Source organism: Carettochelys insculpta, chromosome 4 (assembly GCF_033958435.1).
Source record: "Carettochelys insculpta isolate YL-2023 chromosome 4, ASM3395843v1, whole genome shotgun sequence".
NCBI classification, from domain to species: Eukaryota; Metazoa; Chordata; order Testudines; family Carettochelyidae; genus Carettochelys; species Carettochelys insculpta.
The window spans coordinates 78,364,549-78,382,893 of NC_134140.1; the positions used below are offsets into that span (position 1 = coordinate 78,364,549).

The window sequence follows — 18,345 nt, forward strand, 5'->3', positions numbered from 1 at the left end:
TCAAGACTAATCATGTCTGTGATTCTTATTGTAGAAAACCCCAATGGCAATAAAGACATACTCTGAATGTTTATCTCCATGTACGACTGTCTAATTGGAAGCTCTGCATAAAAATCAATGGCAGTATATATGGCCCTGAATGTGCTATTAAAAGGGACCATAGATAAGAAATTCTGAAATCCCACATATTGTCCCTAGACTTTAGTATATTCGGCAAATTATTTTTTTCTCAGGTTTAGGGGGAAAAAGCCATGTTGGGGAACAGCAAACATCCCAGTGTTTGCATCATAATAATTAAAGAGCTGATTCTATGACAAGTGTTATGTGTTTGCAAGGTGAAGTATATGTAATTTCTGTCTTTGAAAACACTAGTACTGATTATGTTAGTTATGTTAAAATCGCATTACATGCAATTGGCAATAATATACAGAACTACAGATACAATCTTTGGGTCCTCAGACAGGCAAAACTCCCATAATCTTTGTAAGAAGAATCAAACCCAATGTCATTATTTCTTTAACTATTCTTTAACTGTAACTATTTCTTTAGCTTCCTAGTACTTTCTATGGAAGAGCTATTTAGTTACCATTTACGTTCATTTTCCCATACTATACACCCCAACTAAACTGAACAATTTCCTTTTTTGACATACATTTTGAACCAAAATTTCAAAGGTGGATGCAAGTGGTGCACCAGCAAGAACTTATATTTATACAAGCAAATAAGCATTAACAGATACACGTCAGGTGACTTCACACCCAATTACTCAATCGTGCACACAGTCACACAATTTGCACAACATGTTTCATAACTACAAAATAGGATTTTGCAATTAAAAAGAATGCACGTGCATTTTGAAAACATGACCTGTGCAGGTGTTTCTTGTGCTAAGAAAATTTTGCTAAAATTACACACCACTGCTACCAGGCCTTCAACTCTACCTGTAATAGCTATGGCAGGAGTATTACTGTAGATTGGGCTCCAGTGTTTAAGGTTCTATATAATCTTGTCTATTCGGAGCATGTCACAGTATTTACAACTGCACAATCAATTGGCATTTTTTCCACATTAGTGCTCCCTGTACTGTTCCACTAGAGGAAATGAAATGGTGATAATGATAGTGTGAACTGTGAGCAAAAATATCCTAATGCAGAGAAAACCTAAATCATCCTCCATACAATTTAGGGTAAGAGGAGCAGCAGAGAGGTTTGTTTGTTTTCACTTTAATTCATTTCTTTACTGTTCTGTTACCATAGTAATGGTCTTGGTATAAGAACAGATTTATGGAAGAGTTTTCAGTTTTATTTTTTTTTCTAGTAAAATGTAAGTAGAAAGACAGATTATTGTAGAATTTAATGTTTTCATTATGAATTATGTTTAGAAATGAAATGGGAGAATCTCAAATGCAGTAATGACACTACCTGCCAAGTATATTTCAAAAATAATCTGAATGTTATATACCTTTTGTGCTAATGTGCTAATCTTACTTTTGACAAAAGTATTTGCATTTTAACAACACAATGCATGGCAATTTTCATGTTTTGTTACCCTGCAAAATGACAAAAAACAATCTTTCATATTAAGCTAACAGAGGCTACATTCATTACAAATAATTTAGCAGCTATCTGTTTAATTTTCATGCAGCTAAAAATTAAGTGTGGTCATCTTGATTTGAGATGATGAGCCTCATTACCACATATCATGTGCTGAGCAACGTCTGTGATTCTATCCCTGAGAAAGGCAAACATACCTTGCCACCACAGAATCATAGAGTTGGAAGAGACCTCAGGAGGTCATCAGGACCAACACTGTGCTCAAAACAGGACCAATCCCAACTAAATCATTCCAGTCAGGACTTTGTCAAGCTGGGACTTAAAAACTTCTAGGGATGGAGATTCCACCACCTCTCTAGGTAATGCATTTGTCAAGCTGGGACTTAAAAACTTCTAGGGATGGAGATTCCACCACCTCTCTAGGTAATGCATTTGTCAAGCTGGGACTTAAAAACTTCTAGGGATGGAGATTCCACCACCTCTCTAGGTAATGCATTCCAGTGCTTCACCACCCTTCAGGTAAAACAGTTTTCCCTAATATCCAACCTACACCTTTCCCACTGCAACTTGAGACCATTCCTCCTTGTTCTGTCATCTGTCTCCACTTAAAACAGCCCCCTCCATACTCTTTGTAATCCCCCTTCAGGCAGCTGATGGCTATCAAATCCTCCCTCATTCTTCTCTTCTGTAGATGAAATAAGACTAAATCCCTCAGCCTCTCCTCATAAGTCATGTGCTCCAGCCTCCTAATATTGTTTCTTGCCCTCTGCTGGACTCTCTCCAACATGTGCACATTCTTCTTGTAATGTGGGGCCCAGAATAGGACACCATATTCCAAATATGGCCTTAGCAATGTTGAATAAAGAGGAATAATCACTTGCCATATGTTCTGCCATTGCTCCTACTAATATAGCACAATACACCATTAGCCTTCTTGCTACAAGGGCACATTGTTGACTCATGTTCAGCTTCTCATTCACTGTAATGCCCAGATCCCGATGCTCAGCCAGTTGGTCCTGGACCTGTAGTACTGTTTGGGATTCTTACGTCCTAAGTGCAGGACTCTGCACTTGTCCTTGTTAAACCTCATCAGGATTCTCTTGGGCCAATCTTCCAATTTGTCACTCTAGATCTTATCCTTACCCTCCAATGGATCTACCTCTCCCCCTAGCTTTGTGTTATCTGCAAACTTGCTAAGGGTGTGATCCATCCCCTCCTGCAGATCATTAATAAAGATGTTGAACAAAACTGGCTCCAGAACTGACCCTCGGGGAATTCTTCTTAACATGAATTACCAGCCAGATATCAAGCTGTTGATCACATCCCATTGAGCTTGATGATTAACCAGCGTTCTATCCACCTTACAGTTCATTTATCCAATCCACACTTGTTTAATTTGGTGACAAACTTGCTGTGAGAGACAGTATGAAAAGCTTTGCTAAAGTCCAGGTATATCATACTGCCTTCCCTGTATCCACAGGGCCAGTACTTCATCACAGAAGGCAGTTAGATTGGTCAGGCATGATTTGCCTTTGATGAAATGTTGACTATTCCTGACCACTTTTCTCTCTTCCAAGTGCTTCAAAATTGATTCCTTGAGGAGCCCTTCCATGGTTTTCCCAGTGACCGAGGTGAGGCTGACGAGCCTGTAGTCCCCTAGATTCTCCTTCTTCCCTTTTTTAAAGATGGGCACTACATTTGCCTTTTTCCAATCATCCGGGCCTTCCCCAGTTGCCAGGAGTTTTCAAAGACAATGAACAATGAATTTGCAATAACATAAGCCAACACCCTCAGCACACTTGGATGAATTAGATCTGGTCCCATGGATTTGTGTGCATCTAGCTTTTCCAAATAGTTCTTAACCTGATAGTTCACCACTGAGCACTGCCCACCTTCTCCACAAACTGTGCTGCCTGAAGCAGCAGTCTGGAAGCTGACCTTTTCTGTGAAGACAGAGGCAAAAAAAAGCATTGAGTATTTCAGCTTTTTCCACATCATCCGTCGCTAGATTACCTTGCCCATTTAGTAATGGCCCCATGCCTTCCCTGAATACCTTCATATGCTGAGATGCCTGTACAAACTGTTCTTATTGCCTTTCACATCCCTTGCTAGCTGCAACTCCAATTGCAACTTGGTCTTCCTGATTACCCCACCCCCAATGTTTGAGCAACATAGTTAGACTCTTCCCTAGTCATCTGTTTAGGTTTCCACTTCTTGTAAGCTTCTTTTTTTGCGTGTTTAAGCTCTCCAAAGAATTCTCTATTGAGCCAAGCTGGTCGCTTTTCTTACTGCACACTGGGATGGTGTGTTCCTGCACCTTCTGTAGGGCTTCTTTAAAATACTTCCAGGTCTCCTGGACTCCTTTTCCCTCTTGTTAGCTTCCAAGGGGATTCTGCCCATTGGTTAGCTGAGGGAGTCAAAATATGCTTTTCTGAAGCCCAGGGTCTGTATTCTGCTCCTCTCCTTTCTTTAGGATCCTAAATTCAACCATGTCATGATCACTGCTGCCTAGGTTGTCACTCACATTTACTTCCTCTATCATTTTCTCCCTCTTTGTGACCAGTGGTTAGGTTGAGCATGGCCCCTGTTTGCTTCCTTCAGCATCTGCACCAGGAAGTTGTCCCCAACATTCTCCAGAAACTTTCCGGATTTTCTGTTTCCTGCTGTATTGGTCTCCCAGGAGATTTCCAGGTGATTGAATTTCCTATGGGAACCAGAACTTGTGATCTGGCAGCTTCCATTAACTGTCCAAGGAAAAACTCAGCCACCTTGTCCACCTTATCTGGTGGTCTACAGCAGACATCCACCACAGCATCACCTTTATTACTTCCAGCTCTAAACTAAAATCCAAAGACTCTCAACAGGCTTTTCTCCTGTTTTATACTGGAGCTCTGAGCAATCATACCGCTTTCTAACAAAGGCACAGTGCCCTCCAAAACCAGAATTAACTACCTTATTTCACAGGAATGGGGATGTGAAAAACTGCCTTTTTCCTTAAACAGCGAGTCCTGGTCATGGAAATGATCTTTTACAGAATGTCTAGAGAAGTACATTCTGGAGGACTGCATGATTGCAACGTAATCTACACGTGTTCTGTGATCAATTCAGAAGCTGGGAGCAGCACAGACTGTGCAGCAAGGAGTTTATACACAGAGGCTAGGTGATTAAGACAACAAGAGCCTTGTCATTAAAGTAAACTAAGGATCATTAGATGAACCCCAAAGCTGTGTTGCGCACTCCAGTTAAAAGACAGGAAACAGGGTAGAAATAAATGGTCAAAATGAAGAGAAGTAAATGATGGTGTCCCCCATGGGTCTATAGCGGGACCCATACTCTTTGAAATGATCTGGAAAAAGGGGAAAGAGTGAGTTGGCAAAATCTGCCAATACAAAATTTATTTGCGAGAAAACGTCTAAAGCAAACTGCAGTTACAAAGGGATTCCACAAAACTAGCTGACTGGGCAACACAAAGGCAGATGTTGATAAATGTACTGCAATGCACAAGTCAATATATAATCCCAAATACACTCTGACAGACCCAGGCCAGTCGTCTCCGGTAGTCTGGTGGATGGTACATATAATGGCCACTGGGGATGCGCCTATACTAGCAAGGTTTTTGGAAAAGCTGGACCTTCTCTAAAAAAAAGCTGCAGAATGTCTACACACAAAATATGGTCTTTTGATCTGAATTTGAAAGAACATGGCCCGTTTTCCAGTGGCCCTCTTCTTCTCTCAGATGAGGAAGAGCGCCTTTTTCTGAAAGATTCCTTAAAAAAAAAGTGCGTGCAGATGTTCTGCGAGCCCTTCTTTCAAAAGAGCAGCCCTCATGGCTCTGGATTTTTCAGTTCCTGGTCCATTCTTTTGAAAGAGCATGGGCTGTTTGGACACTCTCCATAGAAACAGCAGATCCATCTTTCGATCTGCTTTTTTGTGTGTGGACTCAATCTTTCAAAAGAAGCTTTTTGGGAGATCTCTTCTGGAAGAACTTCTTTCGAAGAATTGCTGTGGTGCAGAGGCAGCCTAGATGATAGTTTTCTGTACCCTGAGTGACCAGGGCAGGGGCTGTGCCAGAGCAATCAAGAATGTACTAGAACCAAATAAGTTAGGCAGACACCATAACACACCTGGAGTTAATTAAGAACTTGCTGGAGGCAATTAAGAGAGACAGGCTAATCCGAACAACTGCAGCCCATTAAGAAGCTGCTGGGACTCATTTAAAAGGCTCCCTTACAGGAAGGATGGTGTGCTGTAAAAGAGCTGGGAGGATGAGAATGGTCAGGTACTGGGAGCTGGGACGGGCTGTTTGGGGAAAGTGGCCAAGGGCTATAGTGCTGGTAAAACTACCTGTAGCTGTTGCCTTTAGGGTCCCTGGACTGGAAACTCCAAGCAGAGGGCAACTCTGGGTTCTCCCCAACCCTCTGCACACCAGCACAGAGACACTCCCTGAAAAGGAAGACAGACTCAGGAGGGTTCTCAAACCAAACTTGTAGACTGGTCTATGCTGAAGGCATCTCAGTAGGCTTGGACTCTTGCTCCAGAAGGGGAGAGAGGCTATGCTGAGAGTCACAGTGAACCTCTGAGACATGTGCTAACCACCTAGAAGCACAGGACTCCCCTGACCCAGAGCAAAGCTGAATCTTTGATACAATACATACAAAATGATGCAGGGTAAGTTAGCTGAGCCCATAAATAAAGAGATATTTGGAGTCATTGTGGATAGGTGTCTGAAAAGATCTGCTCCATGTCAAACAAAAAACTAACAGAATACTGGGACACATTGGGTGCGTCTACACTAGCCAGCTACTTCAAAGTAGCCGGAACAACGGTGAAATAGCACGCGTTGCGCCTACATGCGCCGTGTGCTATTTCGACATTGAAATCGACGTTAGGCGGTGAGACGTCGAAATCCCATCTTCAGATGGGAATAGCACCCTACTTTGATGTTCAATGTCGAAGTAGGGCATGCGTAGATGATCCGCGTCTTGCTACTTCGAAATAGTGTGGTCCTCCATGGCGGCCATCAGCTGAGGGGTTGAGAGATGGTCTGTCCCTGTGGGGCTCTATGGTCACCGCGTGCAGCAGCCCTTAGCCCAGGGCTTCTGCATGCTGCTGCTGCAGCTGGGGGTCCGTGCTGCATGCACAGGGTCTGCAACCAGTTGTCGGCTCTGTGGATCTTATACTGTGCAGGGCAAGTGTGTCTGGGAGGGGCCCTTTAAAGGAGCGGCTTGGGGCTTTGCTGGCCCCTTATTTTGACTGGGAGTGCTTGTGTGTGTGGATGCTCCGCATTTCCTTCTGGGGCGGCTCCTTTTGATGTTCCCCATCACTACTTCGATGTTGAATGTCGACGGCACCAGCTTTGGAGGACGTGTAGATGATATGCGTCGAAGTAGCCTATTTAGATGTCCTAACTTCAAAATAGGCTACTTCGACGTAGTGTGCTAGTGTAGATGTAGCCATTAAGAAGGAGACAGATAATGACACAGAAAATATCATACTGTCTCTCTATATATCCCTGATATCACCACATTGAATACTGTGTGCAGATTCTATCCCCTCCATCTCAAAAAATATATATATTGGATTTGGAAAAGGTCTGAAGAAAGACAAGAGAAATTATTAGTACTGAACACAATCCCTAGGAGAAGAGATTAAAAAGACTGGGACTTTTCAGTCTGGAAAAGAGATGATTAAGAGGGAGATATGACAGAGATCTATAAAATCATGAATGACATCAAAAATCAAATAATGAAGTGTTATTTACTCATTCAAGATAACATAAGAACTAGGAGTCAATCAATGACATTAATAGGCAACAGGTTTTAAACAAGCAGAATTATTTCTTCAGAGTCAGCCTGTGCCAAAGGATGTTGTAATGGCCAAGACTAGAACAAAGTTCAAAAAAAGAATTAGGTAAGTTCACAGAGAACAGGTCCTCTAGTAGCTACCAACCAGCACAGGCAGGAATACAACACCATGTTCTGTATATCCTTCGCCCATTTGCCAGAAGCTGGAAATGGGTGACTGGATGAATCACTCAATGGTAGCCTGTTGTGGTCATTCCCTCTGAAGCCCCTGGCCTTCACTACTGTCAAAAGACAGAATACTGGGCTAGATGGACCTCTCTGATGTTCTTACAGTATGGCCACTCTGATGTTCTTACATAGAACCCAAATGTATCTGTGTCAGCTGTAACCCACTAGACCCCACATCCCTTCCAGAGCTGAGACTCTGGAATTCTGATAGGCTGTCTAGATTACTGGGATTTGTTGGCAGAAATTTGTGTCAAAAGATATTTTGCAACAAAACCTTTGTGGACAGATCATGGCCAAACCACAAAAAGCGGATCGAAAGAACAATCCACTCTGTTGACGGAAAGTGGCCAGACTGCCCAGGTTTATCAGCAAAACAGCCATCTGGAAGCACAGCAAACAGGATTGTGTAGTATCCCAGAAGCCTTTTCTGTTGACAGACAGCCCCCAGGAACATCCAGATTGGTGTTTTGTTGACACATATCTATCCATAGCAGCATTTTTGCTCGTGGTGAGCAGGGTGCAGCTGTCAACAAAAGTGCTGCATTCTGTTAACTTACTGCCACCAGAAATCTGCCTTTGGAAATATGGATGCTCTGTGGGTTTTGTTGGGAAAATGGCTATTCTGATGACGAATTTCTCTAATCTATATATAGCCATAGAGTCTGTTTTCCTGCATTGTTAGTAACAAAGTAAGAATATATATTAAAATCCCAAACCTAACAGCATCCCTTAAGTAACTTGCCACAATATGTCAGAACATGTCATTAAGATGAGTGGGTCTAATATTTGTTTCATTTTCTTTTACATAGGAATTAGATACATGGCTCCTGGCAGAAAACTTTCAGAAAACTCAAGTTTTCAAATGCCTAAGCAGCCCCTGGAATCATGGTCAAAGATACCTCACAAACCAAAATCCAAAATGGCACCCATGACCACAGCACATGAGAACGGCCACATCAGTGAGAGGTTTTTTGGTTTGCTCAAAAGTAATCATTCATACATTACTGCCTAATTAGACACAGTAAAGTCAGAGGACACAAAACTTTCCCATCTCCTATATTAGAATGTTGAAGGGAAGGTGAATTCATAGAGAATGGTTACAAGGCTCCTCAGATTTAATTCCCATTACCAACAACTGGCATATTTCAATTGTTCACATGGGGTCCTGATTTGGCAAGGTAATTATGTATGTGTCAAACTACTTTGCTGAATCAAGACCCCAACCGCTTGCACACAAAGGAAATAGAATATTTAATGAACTGCAAAAGGAAAAATGCGGAGAAAGCGCTCACTCTTCTTCCAAATAAAGCTCATGAAACACCTCAAGAGAGGTGTGTGTATTTTAAATTATTCGATCCTCATTTTCATCCTGGCAATTTACTTTATGATTCCTATAAAACTAAAACATTCCTATAAACTATAAACAAAACCATAGCAGCTGTCTGTAACTACTTCACATGGTTTTAGAGGAAATGGATGGCGATTTTTTTTCCCATTTCTAGAGCTCTCTCTGTGGAAAAACAATAGGTTAATATGTATGTGACATGGTAAATAAAGTGGTTATTGGAAGGAAAGTGCTGCTTTTATTGCTACTGAGTAGACTGTTACCCTTTTTTCCCATCACAGTTGCTGTGAACCAGATGCACAGTTGACTGTGAAATGGGAATATGCAGCAAAAACACGGTACCCCTCCAAGAAGGCATGGAATGACAGGAACCTTATGCATTTATAGCCTGTGCATGGTGTATATAAGTTCACTGGGAAAATGTATGATTAATGTCAGGAGCATACTGATCAAATATTTCACTTGCCTGCACCAATGGCAATTGTTTTCATTTCAAGGATTTTGGACTCTTGGGACCAGTTTCTTCTTGAGAGTGACTATATATGCACCATGAAACTCCATCCAAGACCACAAATGCACAAAGCTGAAATGGGCAAGTAACCAACCTTGGTGAAATATCGCATCCTTGCTGCATAAAGGCACCCAGGGAAAACCAGAGACTATTAAATATCCCAAATTCATTAGTTGATTCGTTACTTTGTGTTTCTCTTCCGTCTTCAAACTCCTCAGTGTGCCACTCGTATGGACTAAATCTGCTGACCAGGAATAAAACTACACTGACCCCAATGTAGGCAAAAACAATGCACATCCAGATCTCATATGCTAAGGGATCAAGAAATGAAAACACTCCTGGCTTTGACTTCTGTGGCTTCTTGATCATTATAGATATCCCGAGGCTCATAAAGGGCTTTGAGAAGTCAATCACCTCTTCTCTCACCAATGTTATAGTTAATGGAGCGATTGCAATGTCGGCTTTCTGTAAGGGAAACAAAGCATGGTAACAATAACTGATGTGATCGTTAATAGGGAATGGCTTCATTCCTACTGCATATCGCAACTGAAGAATAGGATAGCGGGGAGACGGATGATAGTCATTTCACTGATAATGTCGTGTTCAGAGGTAAACTAAGTAGAAGGGTATAGTCAAAAATCTTCTTGCTGTCATTCATACAAGCATCTATTCCAAGCCCTTTTCTTACATATTTCTGCTATATTGCATTTGCAGTTTATACACTTTCTCTCAAAGTTTTTGGCATATTTTACCAAACCTTATTGTCTTGTATCTGCAGAAAAAAGATAAAACACAGACTCTTTCCCCTCATTTAACTTTCATATTTAAGCCAAACAAATACGTTAAATATGATTTAATATTTATATTTTTCAGATCAAAACAAGCTACTATCACCACAGCAAATGAAATTAAGACACAAGTTTCCTGCATAGGGGAAGAACCATCGCTATCATCAGCCATAATAGGTGCAATTAAGAAAGATTTCTTACCCCATAAACAAGCTCTCCAACCATCCCATTCCAGATTTTTGTGTCTGCATCTCGGGCCCCATACTTGCCATCCCCAACAATTGTGAGTTTGTACTTGAATCCGCAATGTTTAGCAATTTCTGCAGCTAAGTCCACACAGTAGCCTTCATACCGCTCATTTCCCTCAAGCAATTCATGATTTTTCTTCATCATCACATATGGGGATTCCTGCACAGGAACACTGAGCTTTAGCTAGCTAATGAAGAGTTGAGGCAGGAAAAAGAGAAAAATAAAATCCAACCCATTTTATTCACAAAGGTCCTGGGTCATTAGATTTTTCACCTCCATTACTAGTTCACCATACCTTTTACAGCATTTAAAATTATTTGGTTCATAATTAGATTTAAATGCCAACACTTACAGTATAACCTGTCCCAGAGATATATACATAATCACCATAGCTGGGTCTACACGTGCACGTAATTTGAAATTGCCAGTTCTCTTTCGAAAGGACAACAGGAGTATCCACACATACAATGTGTTCTTTCGAAAGGAAATCAGAGGAACGCAATGCAGAATTCGAAATCCCTACCCCAATCCCATATTAGGAAGAGCATCCTCTTTCGAAATTCTCTTTCGAAAAAAGACAGATGTAAACACTACAGCCGTGTCTACACGTGCACGCTACTTCGAAGTAGCGGCACTAATTTCGAAATAGCGCCCGTCATGGCTACACGTGTTGGGCGCTATTTCGACGTTAACATCGACGTTAGGCGGCGAGACGTCGAAGCCGCTAACCCCATGAGGGGATGGGAATAGCGCCCTACTTCGAAGTTGAACGTCGAAGTAGGGCACGTGTAGATGATCCGCGTCCCACAACATCGAAATAGCGGGGTCCGCCATGGTGGCCATCAGCTGAGGAGTTGAGAGACGCTCTCTCCAGCCCCTGCGGGGCTCTATGGTCACCGTGGGCAGCAGCCCTTAGCCCAGGGCTTCTGGCTGCTGCTGCTGCAGCTGGGGATCCATGCTGCATGCACAGGGTCTGCAACCAGTTGTCAGCTCTGTGGATCTTGTGTTGTTTAGTGCAACTGTGTCTGGGAGGGGCCCTTTAAGGGAGTGGCTTGCTGTTGAGTCCGCCCTGTGACCCTGTCTGCAGCTGTGCCTGGCACCCTTATTTCGATGTGTGCTACTTTGGCGTGTAGACGTTCCCTCGCAGCGCCTATTTCAATATGGTGCTGCGCAACGTCGATGTTGAACGTCGATGTTGCCAGCCCTGGAGGACGTGTAGACGTTATTCATCGAAATAGCCTATTTCGATGTCGCTACATCGAAATAAGCTACTTCGATGTAGGCTTCACATGTAGACGTAGCTTACATGGCCCGCTCTTTTGAAAGAGAAGTCCTCTGTAGCGCCAGCCAGTGGGAGCGCGGAGACGACCTGGATCACAGCAGTAGGGCTATATGATCTCTGCTTCTGGTGGCCCTTTAAAGCTGTACAGACCCAGATACCCAGAAATCATACTAACACCACAGCCATGAGGTCAGTGCAACACGCCCTCTCACCCACCCCAAAAATGGAAAAAAAAAATGGCAAGCAGCCCCCCATTGCAGGAGTCCCAGACCTCCCCATCAGAGTCATCACAGGGCTCTCCAGAGCCTGCATCTGAGTGAAAACAACAGGGCTCCAACCTGGACAGAGCCAAAAAGAAGAGACCTCCTTGCACTGGAGAACGAAGAGGAGCTGTTGAGGGTGATGGGGATGAAATGTCTCAGCACCACGGCCGCCACAACGCTGCAACCTTTGCCCGCCTGGCCTGTGGACTCTGCGCACCTGGAGACACACCAAGTGCACTCCGGAACAAGTCCGGAATAAGGTCAAGAAGCTCCATCAGGGCTACGCCTGGGGCCGGGATGAAGCTGGATGCTTGGGGCAGCTCCCTCCACCTGCCCTTTCAACCTAGAACTTCAGTCCATCCTGGGGCCCCAGGACAGCTCCCCACCACCCGCCATCCTGGACACAGCTGGGGACAAGCCACAGCCAGAGGCACACAAGGAGCCAAGAGACAGACCCCAATGTCAAGTGGTCAAGTGACAAGGGGGACCTCATGATCGACTTGCCATCCTGGTCATCCAGCTGGGTGACCAGGAGCTGGGCATTGCCGGACTTCAGTGAGGGGCCCTTTGGTATGTCCTGGTGGGAAGTGCACACCAGCTTGCAGGGCGGGGGTGACACAGCTGCCAGTGGGTAATGCACATACCCAGTGCTCCCAGTCCAGACACATCCAGGCTGGGCATGGTCCCTTGCATGCCGTGACAGCCACTGGTGACAGCCAGCACCCGCCCCCCTGGACAGCACCGTCAGCTGCACCTGAGGCAAGAAGAAGGTGGGGCCAGACCACACCCAGGGACTATCCCACACGGGCAGGGAACCTCTAGGTACCCATGATACCCCATGGCTGCTGTGCCTTTGGATGAGGGTGTTGCCCTCAGGGACACCACCCGAAGGGCCATGATAAGGGAATGAAGTGCTGTCCTTCTCTCCACACAGCTGTGCCATCCAAGGGCCAGGACAGCCCCATTCCTTTGGTTGTCCTGGAGAGCTCTGGAAAGAGGAGAGGGACCAGGCTCCCCACTCACCCACAAGCAGCACCACATCGGGCCTGCAGACAGAAATCTCAGTGGCGGTTGGGAGACAACACTGCCAGCTGCTGCCTGGTTGAGATAGCAGAGCAAAGACTTCAGCTGGAGGAGGCCAACATGGCCTGGCAGAAGGTGGGCTGAGACGGGGTAAATGTCCAACGTGGAGGACATTATCAGCATCCTGCAGGATCACGTGGCCAAAGTGACCCACCTTCTGGCTCTCACTGCTCCACCACCAGTGGATTCCAGAGCCCCTTTTTCTTAATGGCAGGATGGTGGGGGTTGATGTGGGGGTGTTGGGCATGGTGAGGGTGGGTGTGCATGGGGGGTAGTGAGGGATGGCTGTGGGTGATGGTCAATGGGGCCTGTGAGCGAAGCTCTCACAGAGGGCCTCTCTGATGCAGACCCCATCCTGGTGGGCCTGGGAACTGGGGGCAGCGTCCGGCTGCTCATAGCCAGGGCCAGACTCAGCTGCCCACCCCTGCACAAAGGTGTCTCCCTCACCCTCGACAATGTTGTGGAGGGTGCAACAGGCACCCTCCACCTGCAGGACATTCTGCACCCCAACTTCCAGGAGCAAGAGGCGACACCGCCACTACTCCTTCATGTGCCCAAATGCTTGCTCCATGACATTGCAGGCCTGATTGAGGTAAGTGTTAAATGCATCCTGGATGGGGTCAAGGTGGTCAGTAGAGGGCGGCATTAGCCATGGCTGCAGTGGGTAGGCGGTGTCCACCACCATATGGTGACATCCCCAACACAGAGTTCCCACTGGGGGATGAAGGTTCAGGCCTCCATTCATTGCAGAGGCTGGAATTCCAGAACACATGGGCATCATGTGTCTGGCCCACCTAGCCCACACTGCTGTCTATGAACTGGTCTTCAGGATCCACCAGGGCCTGGAGGACTACCAGGTGGTAGCCCTTGAGGTTGATGTAGTGACCGGCACTGTGTGCCGGGGCATAGATGGGAATGTGTCCGATCCAGAGCACTGAAGCAGTTCAGGAAGCTGAGTGCAGCGAATCCCCCCTGATGGCCGCATCCAGATCCCCATGTGGATGACTCTGTGGAGCAGCATCAGCGGAGGGGAACAAGGGGATTTCAAAAAGCGCAGGGTCCTATCGAAAAGGACCCCTGTATAGCCACGCTGAGCTGCGAGAGTTCAAAAGCAGTGCTTTCAAAGTTCCGCAGCCGGAAGCGTCCTAATGCTAATGAGGTGCTGAATATTCAGTTCAGCGCCTCATTAGTAATCTTCGAAATAGCTATTTGCATGGCCTTTTTGAAGTTTTGGCCAAGTGTGGCCACAGCCCAAGTGTCCCCCTTGCCCTTGAGCCCCTTCCCACTTATAGTGAGCATGCGACCCAGGCCTGGTTTTGCCCACCCTGAACAGGTGCCCCATGGAGCAGTAGCTGTCCAGGGTGGCCAGCTTCCATATAGCGATAGAGACCTGCTTTTCAAGAGAGAGAGAGCGGGCTGCATGCAGGTGTCCTGGTGCCTGAGTGTGGGGGCAAGCCAGTGACAGAGCTCCTGCAAGGTCTGCAAGCTCATGCAGATGTTCTGCAGTCAGCTGGCATCATCCCGCTCCCCATCCCCAACTGCTCCCACCAATCCGAGCTGCTGGGGTGGCTCCAGAGATAGTGGGCCACCCGGGGCAGGGATCCAAGCCAGGGGGACTCCACGGCCCCGGACAGCAGCTGAGCCACCAGCAGAAGTGTGGGGTGGCCGCAACAAGTGTGCACAGCATCTGGAGTACAGTGTCCAAGACATCAGTATCCAAAGCCAGGAGTAGGTGCTGGGACTTCATTCAGCTACACGCTTGGCTCTGCTTGGCTTACGGCGGCTTGGCAGGCTTCAGCTTGTGCCAGCTGGGGGTGTTGGGGAGAAGCCTTTTAAGAAAGCTGCTGGCTTCAAGCCCCAGAAGGGCTTGTCTGCCCTGCAACCCCATCTGCAGCATGTTCTGCTCCAGTCTTTTGAAAGATCACCTGATGCCATGTGGATGTTCCCTTTCCCTTTCGAAAGTACAGAGTGCTGTTTCGAAACAGTGGATTGAGGGTTCAATTTGGTTTTTGTGTATAGCCACGCTCTTTTGAAAGGCTAGAATTCAAATGTTATAATTTGATTTTCAGCTTTTCAAAAGAGCACTGTCATGTAGACCCAGCATATTATATCATGTAGACCCAACATATTTTATATATATAATATGCTGGGTCTACATGACAGTGCTCTTTTGAAAAGCTGAAAATCAAATTATAACATTTGAATTATATTATGTATAAAACATATGCTGGGTCTACATGATAGATATAGTCAACTGTTGAATATTTGGATGTGGATATGTGTCAGAGTGTGGATGAGGGAGTTTTGTTTATTTGTTAAAAATGTAATATCTGAGAGGGTTCCTCCCTGTTCTGCAGCCACCTATCTCACTTCCCACTCAACAGTGCAATGTCTCTAGGTAACATATGTATTTAGTTACTGCGGAAGAAAATACTTACAGGATTCAGACAACAAACTAGAGCTGTGCAGCAAAATTCTGATCACCAGCAGAACTGATGAAAAATAATAGATTCACAATAGAGATAGATTCTTCCCCTTCTTTCCCCAATTTATCTTTCCCCAAATATTTTGCAGCCAGAACAGCTAGTTGCTTGCCCAATACATACCCATGATTAAGAAAATATATACATTCAATTACATTACTACAAACAGTATACAATGTTCTCTTAAGATGACACAGAAGATTTAGTTCCTTGGTCATTTCTCCATTTTGGCAAAGAAGTTCAAATGGTCGCAGATAAATCTCTGATACTTTTTAATGCTTTTTTCCCTCTTTTTTCTTTTTCTTTTTTTAATTTCATGAACTCCATTTGGAGGGTGAATTTGGAAAGAAAGTAATACCATTTTACCATTCAAAGAGTTTTTAGGAATCAAGATCATGTAGTGATCACCCTTTCTTTAAAAGCAGTTGAACAGTATCACTAATCTCATTCATATTCCATAAAAACAGCATTTCAGAGGCATCACTATTACAGGTAAGAACTGACATAACAATCAACTAATTTAATATGGTGCAACAATTCATTATAATGCTAACATATAGATTGTCTTCTCATAAGGAATGTGTTAAATTAATTACCAAAATAGTCGTGACAACAATAGTCTTATTTTCTAGTCCTGTAGAATCATTTCCAAGAGGCCCATCAATGGGATTCACAACCATTTTATCCACTTCACTCCAATAGCCAATCTGAAAAAGTTTGTAGTATGTATGGAGACTGGTGAATATGAACTTTCATATGGAAACATCTTATTATATTCAAACATGCCATACCAACTCCAAATATGCCACAGAAAGTTATAGGAGCTGCCGCTTTGGCTATATAGACATGCAAGCATCAGACAAGGATAGACAGAACTTGGCAAAAGTAAACAACTTTTAGTATTAATTTCCCCACTACACTGATTAAAAGTTTCAGCCACATATCATCTGACTTTGGCATAAAAGTCATGCTGCATCATTTTAATGGTTACAAAAATCAAGAAGAAATGTTCACTGCTACTGCATTTGGCTTTTCTCTGAATGGCTTGGAAGGTAGGAGAGAAAAAAATCACATTTAGAGAACACATTAATGACAGTTTTTCTCTGAAAAGTTGTATTTTGCATCATCAGTTCAGAAAGTAACACATTTCAACAATTTATTTTGAAATAAAATAAACTATAGTTTCACATGGTACTTACCTGAAATAAAAGTTCACATATATTAGAAAAAAAACAGGGCACATTTTTTCTTTGCTCTGTAAGACCATTAAAATATATTCATATGAATAAACTTATTAGAAAAAAAAGGCCTTTAGTTGACTATACCTTTCAGTCACCTACCTTTCCATATCACTTAGCAGGGCACAATTTTAAGGGCATTTAGAATTAAAATTACCTTCCGGGGACCAGTATTTTTGAGTTCCATGATGTTTATTGTATAATTTATTCTCTTCCCATTCTGGTCAAATTTTATATTTCCTGTTAAGCCTTCCACCTGAACCTATGTGAAGTAAGAAAGGAAATAGTGGTAGTTAAATCTGTCTATCCACAAAAAATGTATTTAGGTTTATCCTACAAATTATATATCCTTCAATTACTAAGATGTTTTCCTGGTGTGTTAGATACATTGATGCTGGTCTTCTAAATCACCACCAATAAAGCCTAGCTTAGGAGGCAGAAAGATTCTTTCAGAATAGTCACAGAATATTTCATGCAGATGTTAACTCCAGAAGTGGTTCTTGAGAGACTACCTGCTTTAATGCCCTTTCTATTTCCACACCATGACCCCAGGGCACTGCTGGATTTGCAAGACAGTCTCCAGCATTTCCTCTTCTGGAGATCTCAATCCTCTGTTTACGTAAATTACGAAAAGCTTCGGTCATCACTTGAACAGCATCATAGGTTAGAGCAGATGTATACTGAAAAGGATTAAATATAGTGCATTAAAAAGTAGTGAAGAGTTAAAGCTTTGACTCATTTTCCAAGGCTATTATTATAAAGCCATTAAAGACAAAAATAAATTAAAAATAAAAGGGACGATAAAATATTAGTAAAGAGGAGACCATTTCCTTATCATCTGGGGCTCTTTCTTGACAACAGTCCACACATTTTAATAGAAGATGATTACGCTTCATAAACTATGGCTAAATAGAACTCCAATAAAAATATGAACCATTCTTTAACCAGACAGCTCTCTGTGGACACTCCCGACACCTGGTCCACAGACCAAAGACCTCAGTTTGGGAATCTCTGTTCTACACAGTACTGTTAATTAGAGAATGTTACCTGTCTGAGAAAGGCTTCCCCCCTGTATCTGGTGCAGCACTGGGCACACTGACAGAATGCAGTAAACAGCAGCACTTAGCAACTGCAATCAGATAACTCAACCTCGTCATAGGAAATAAATGAGAGCTCTATAAGATGGTTTATGTAAGCTGATGGGTTTACCACAGCTGAATGCAATGCTCAGTGGCTACACCTACAATGCCCCTCCCTTTCAGAAGGGGCTTGTAAATGCAGTGGATTCAAAATGCTAATGAGACACTTTGAATATTCAGCACCTCATTTGAATAACATCAGTGTAGCGAGGTGCCCTGGCCTCCCCCAGACTCAGAGGTGGAGGAGGCTGCTCAGAGGCCCTGGTGGGCAGGCCCTGAGCCAGAACACCAGTGCCCTACCCCTAAGAGGGCAGCGCCTAGAGCCAGAAGGGCCAGGGGCAGGGCTCGAGGTCCATTAACTGCTGGGCCGCCAGGCCGG

At 44.1% G+C, this 18,345-nt stretch overlaps 1 protein-coding gene across 1 annotated transcript in view; it reads right to left on the reverse strand.

Annotated features, from left to right (window-relative positions):
- Positions 1–18,345, reverse strand: part of GRIA2 (glutamate ionotropic receptor AMPA type subunit 2) — a 136,666-nt gene that overhangs the window by 21,228 nt on the left and 97,093 nt on the right. Inside the window, 5 exon segments of the mRNA XM_074993133.1 lie at positions 9,536–9,906; positions 10,431–10,637; positions 16,186–16,296; positions 16,985–17,089; positions 17,340–17,507. Of these exon segments, the coding sequence (XP_074849234.1) occupies positions 9,536–9,906; positions 10,431–10,637; positions 16,186–16,296; positions 16,985–17,089; positions 17,340–17,507 (962 nt within the window).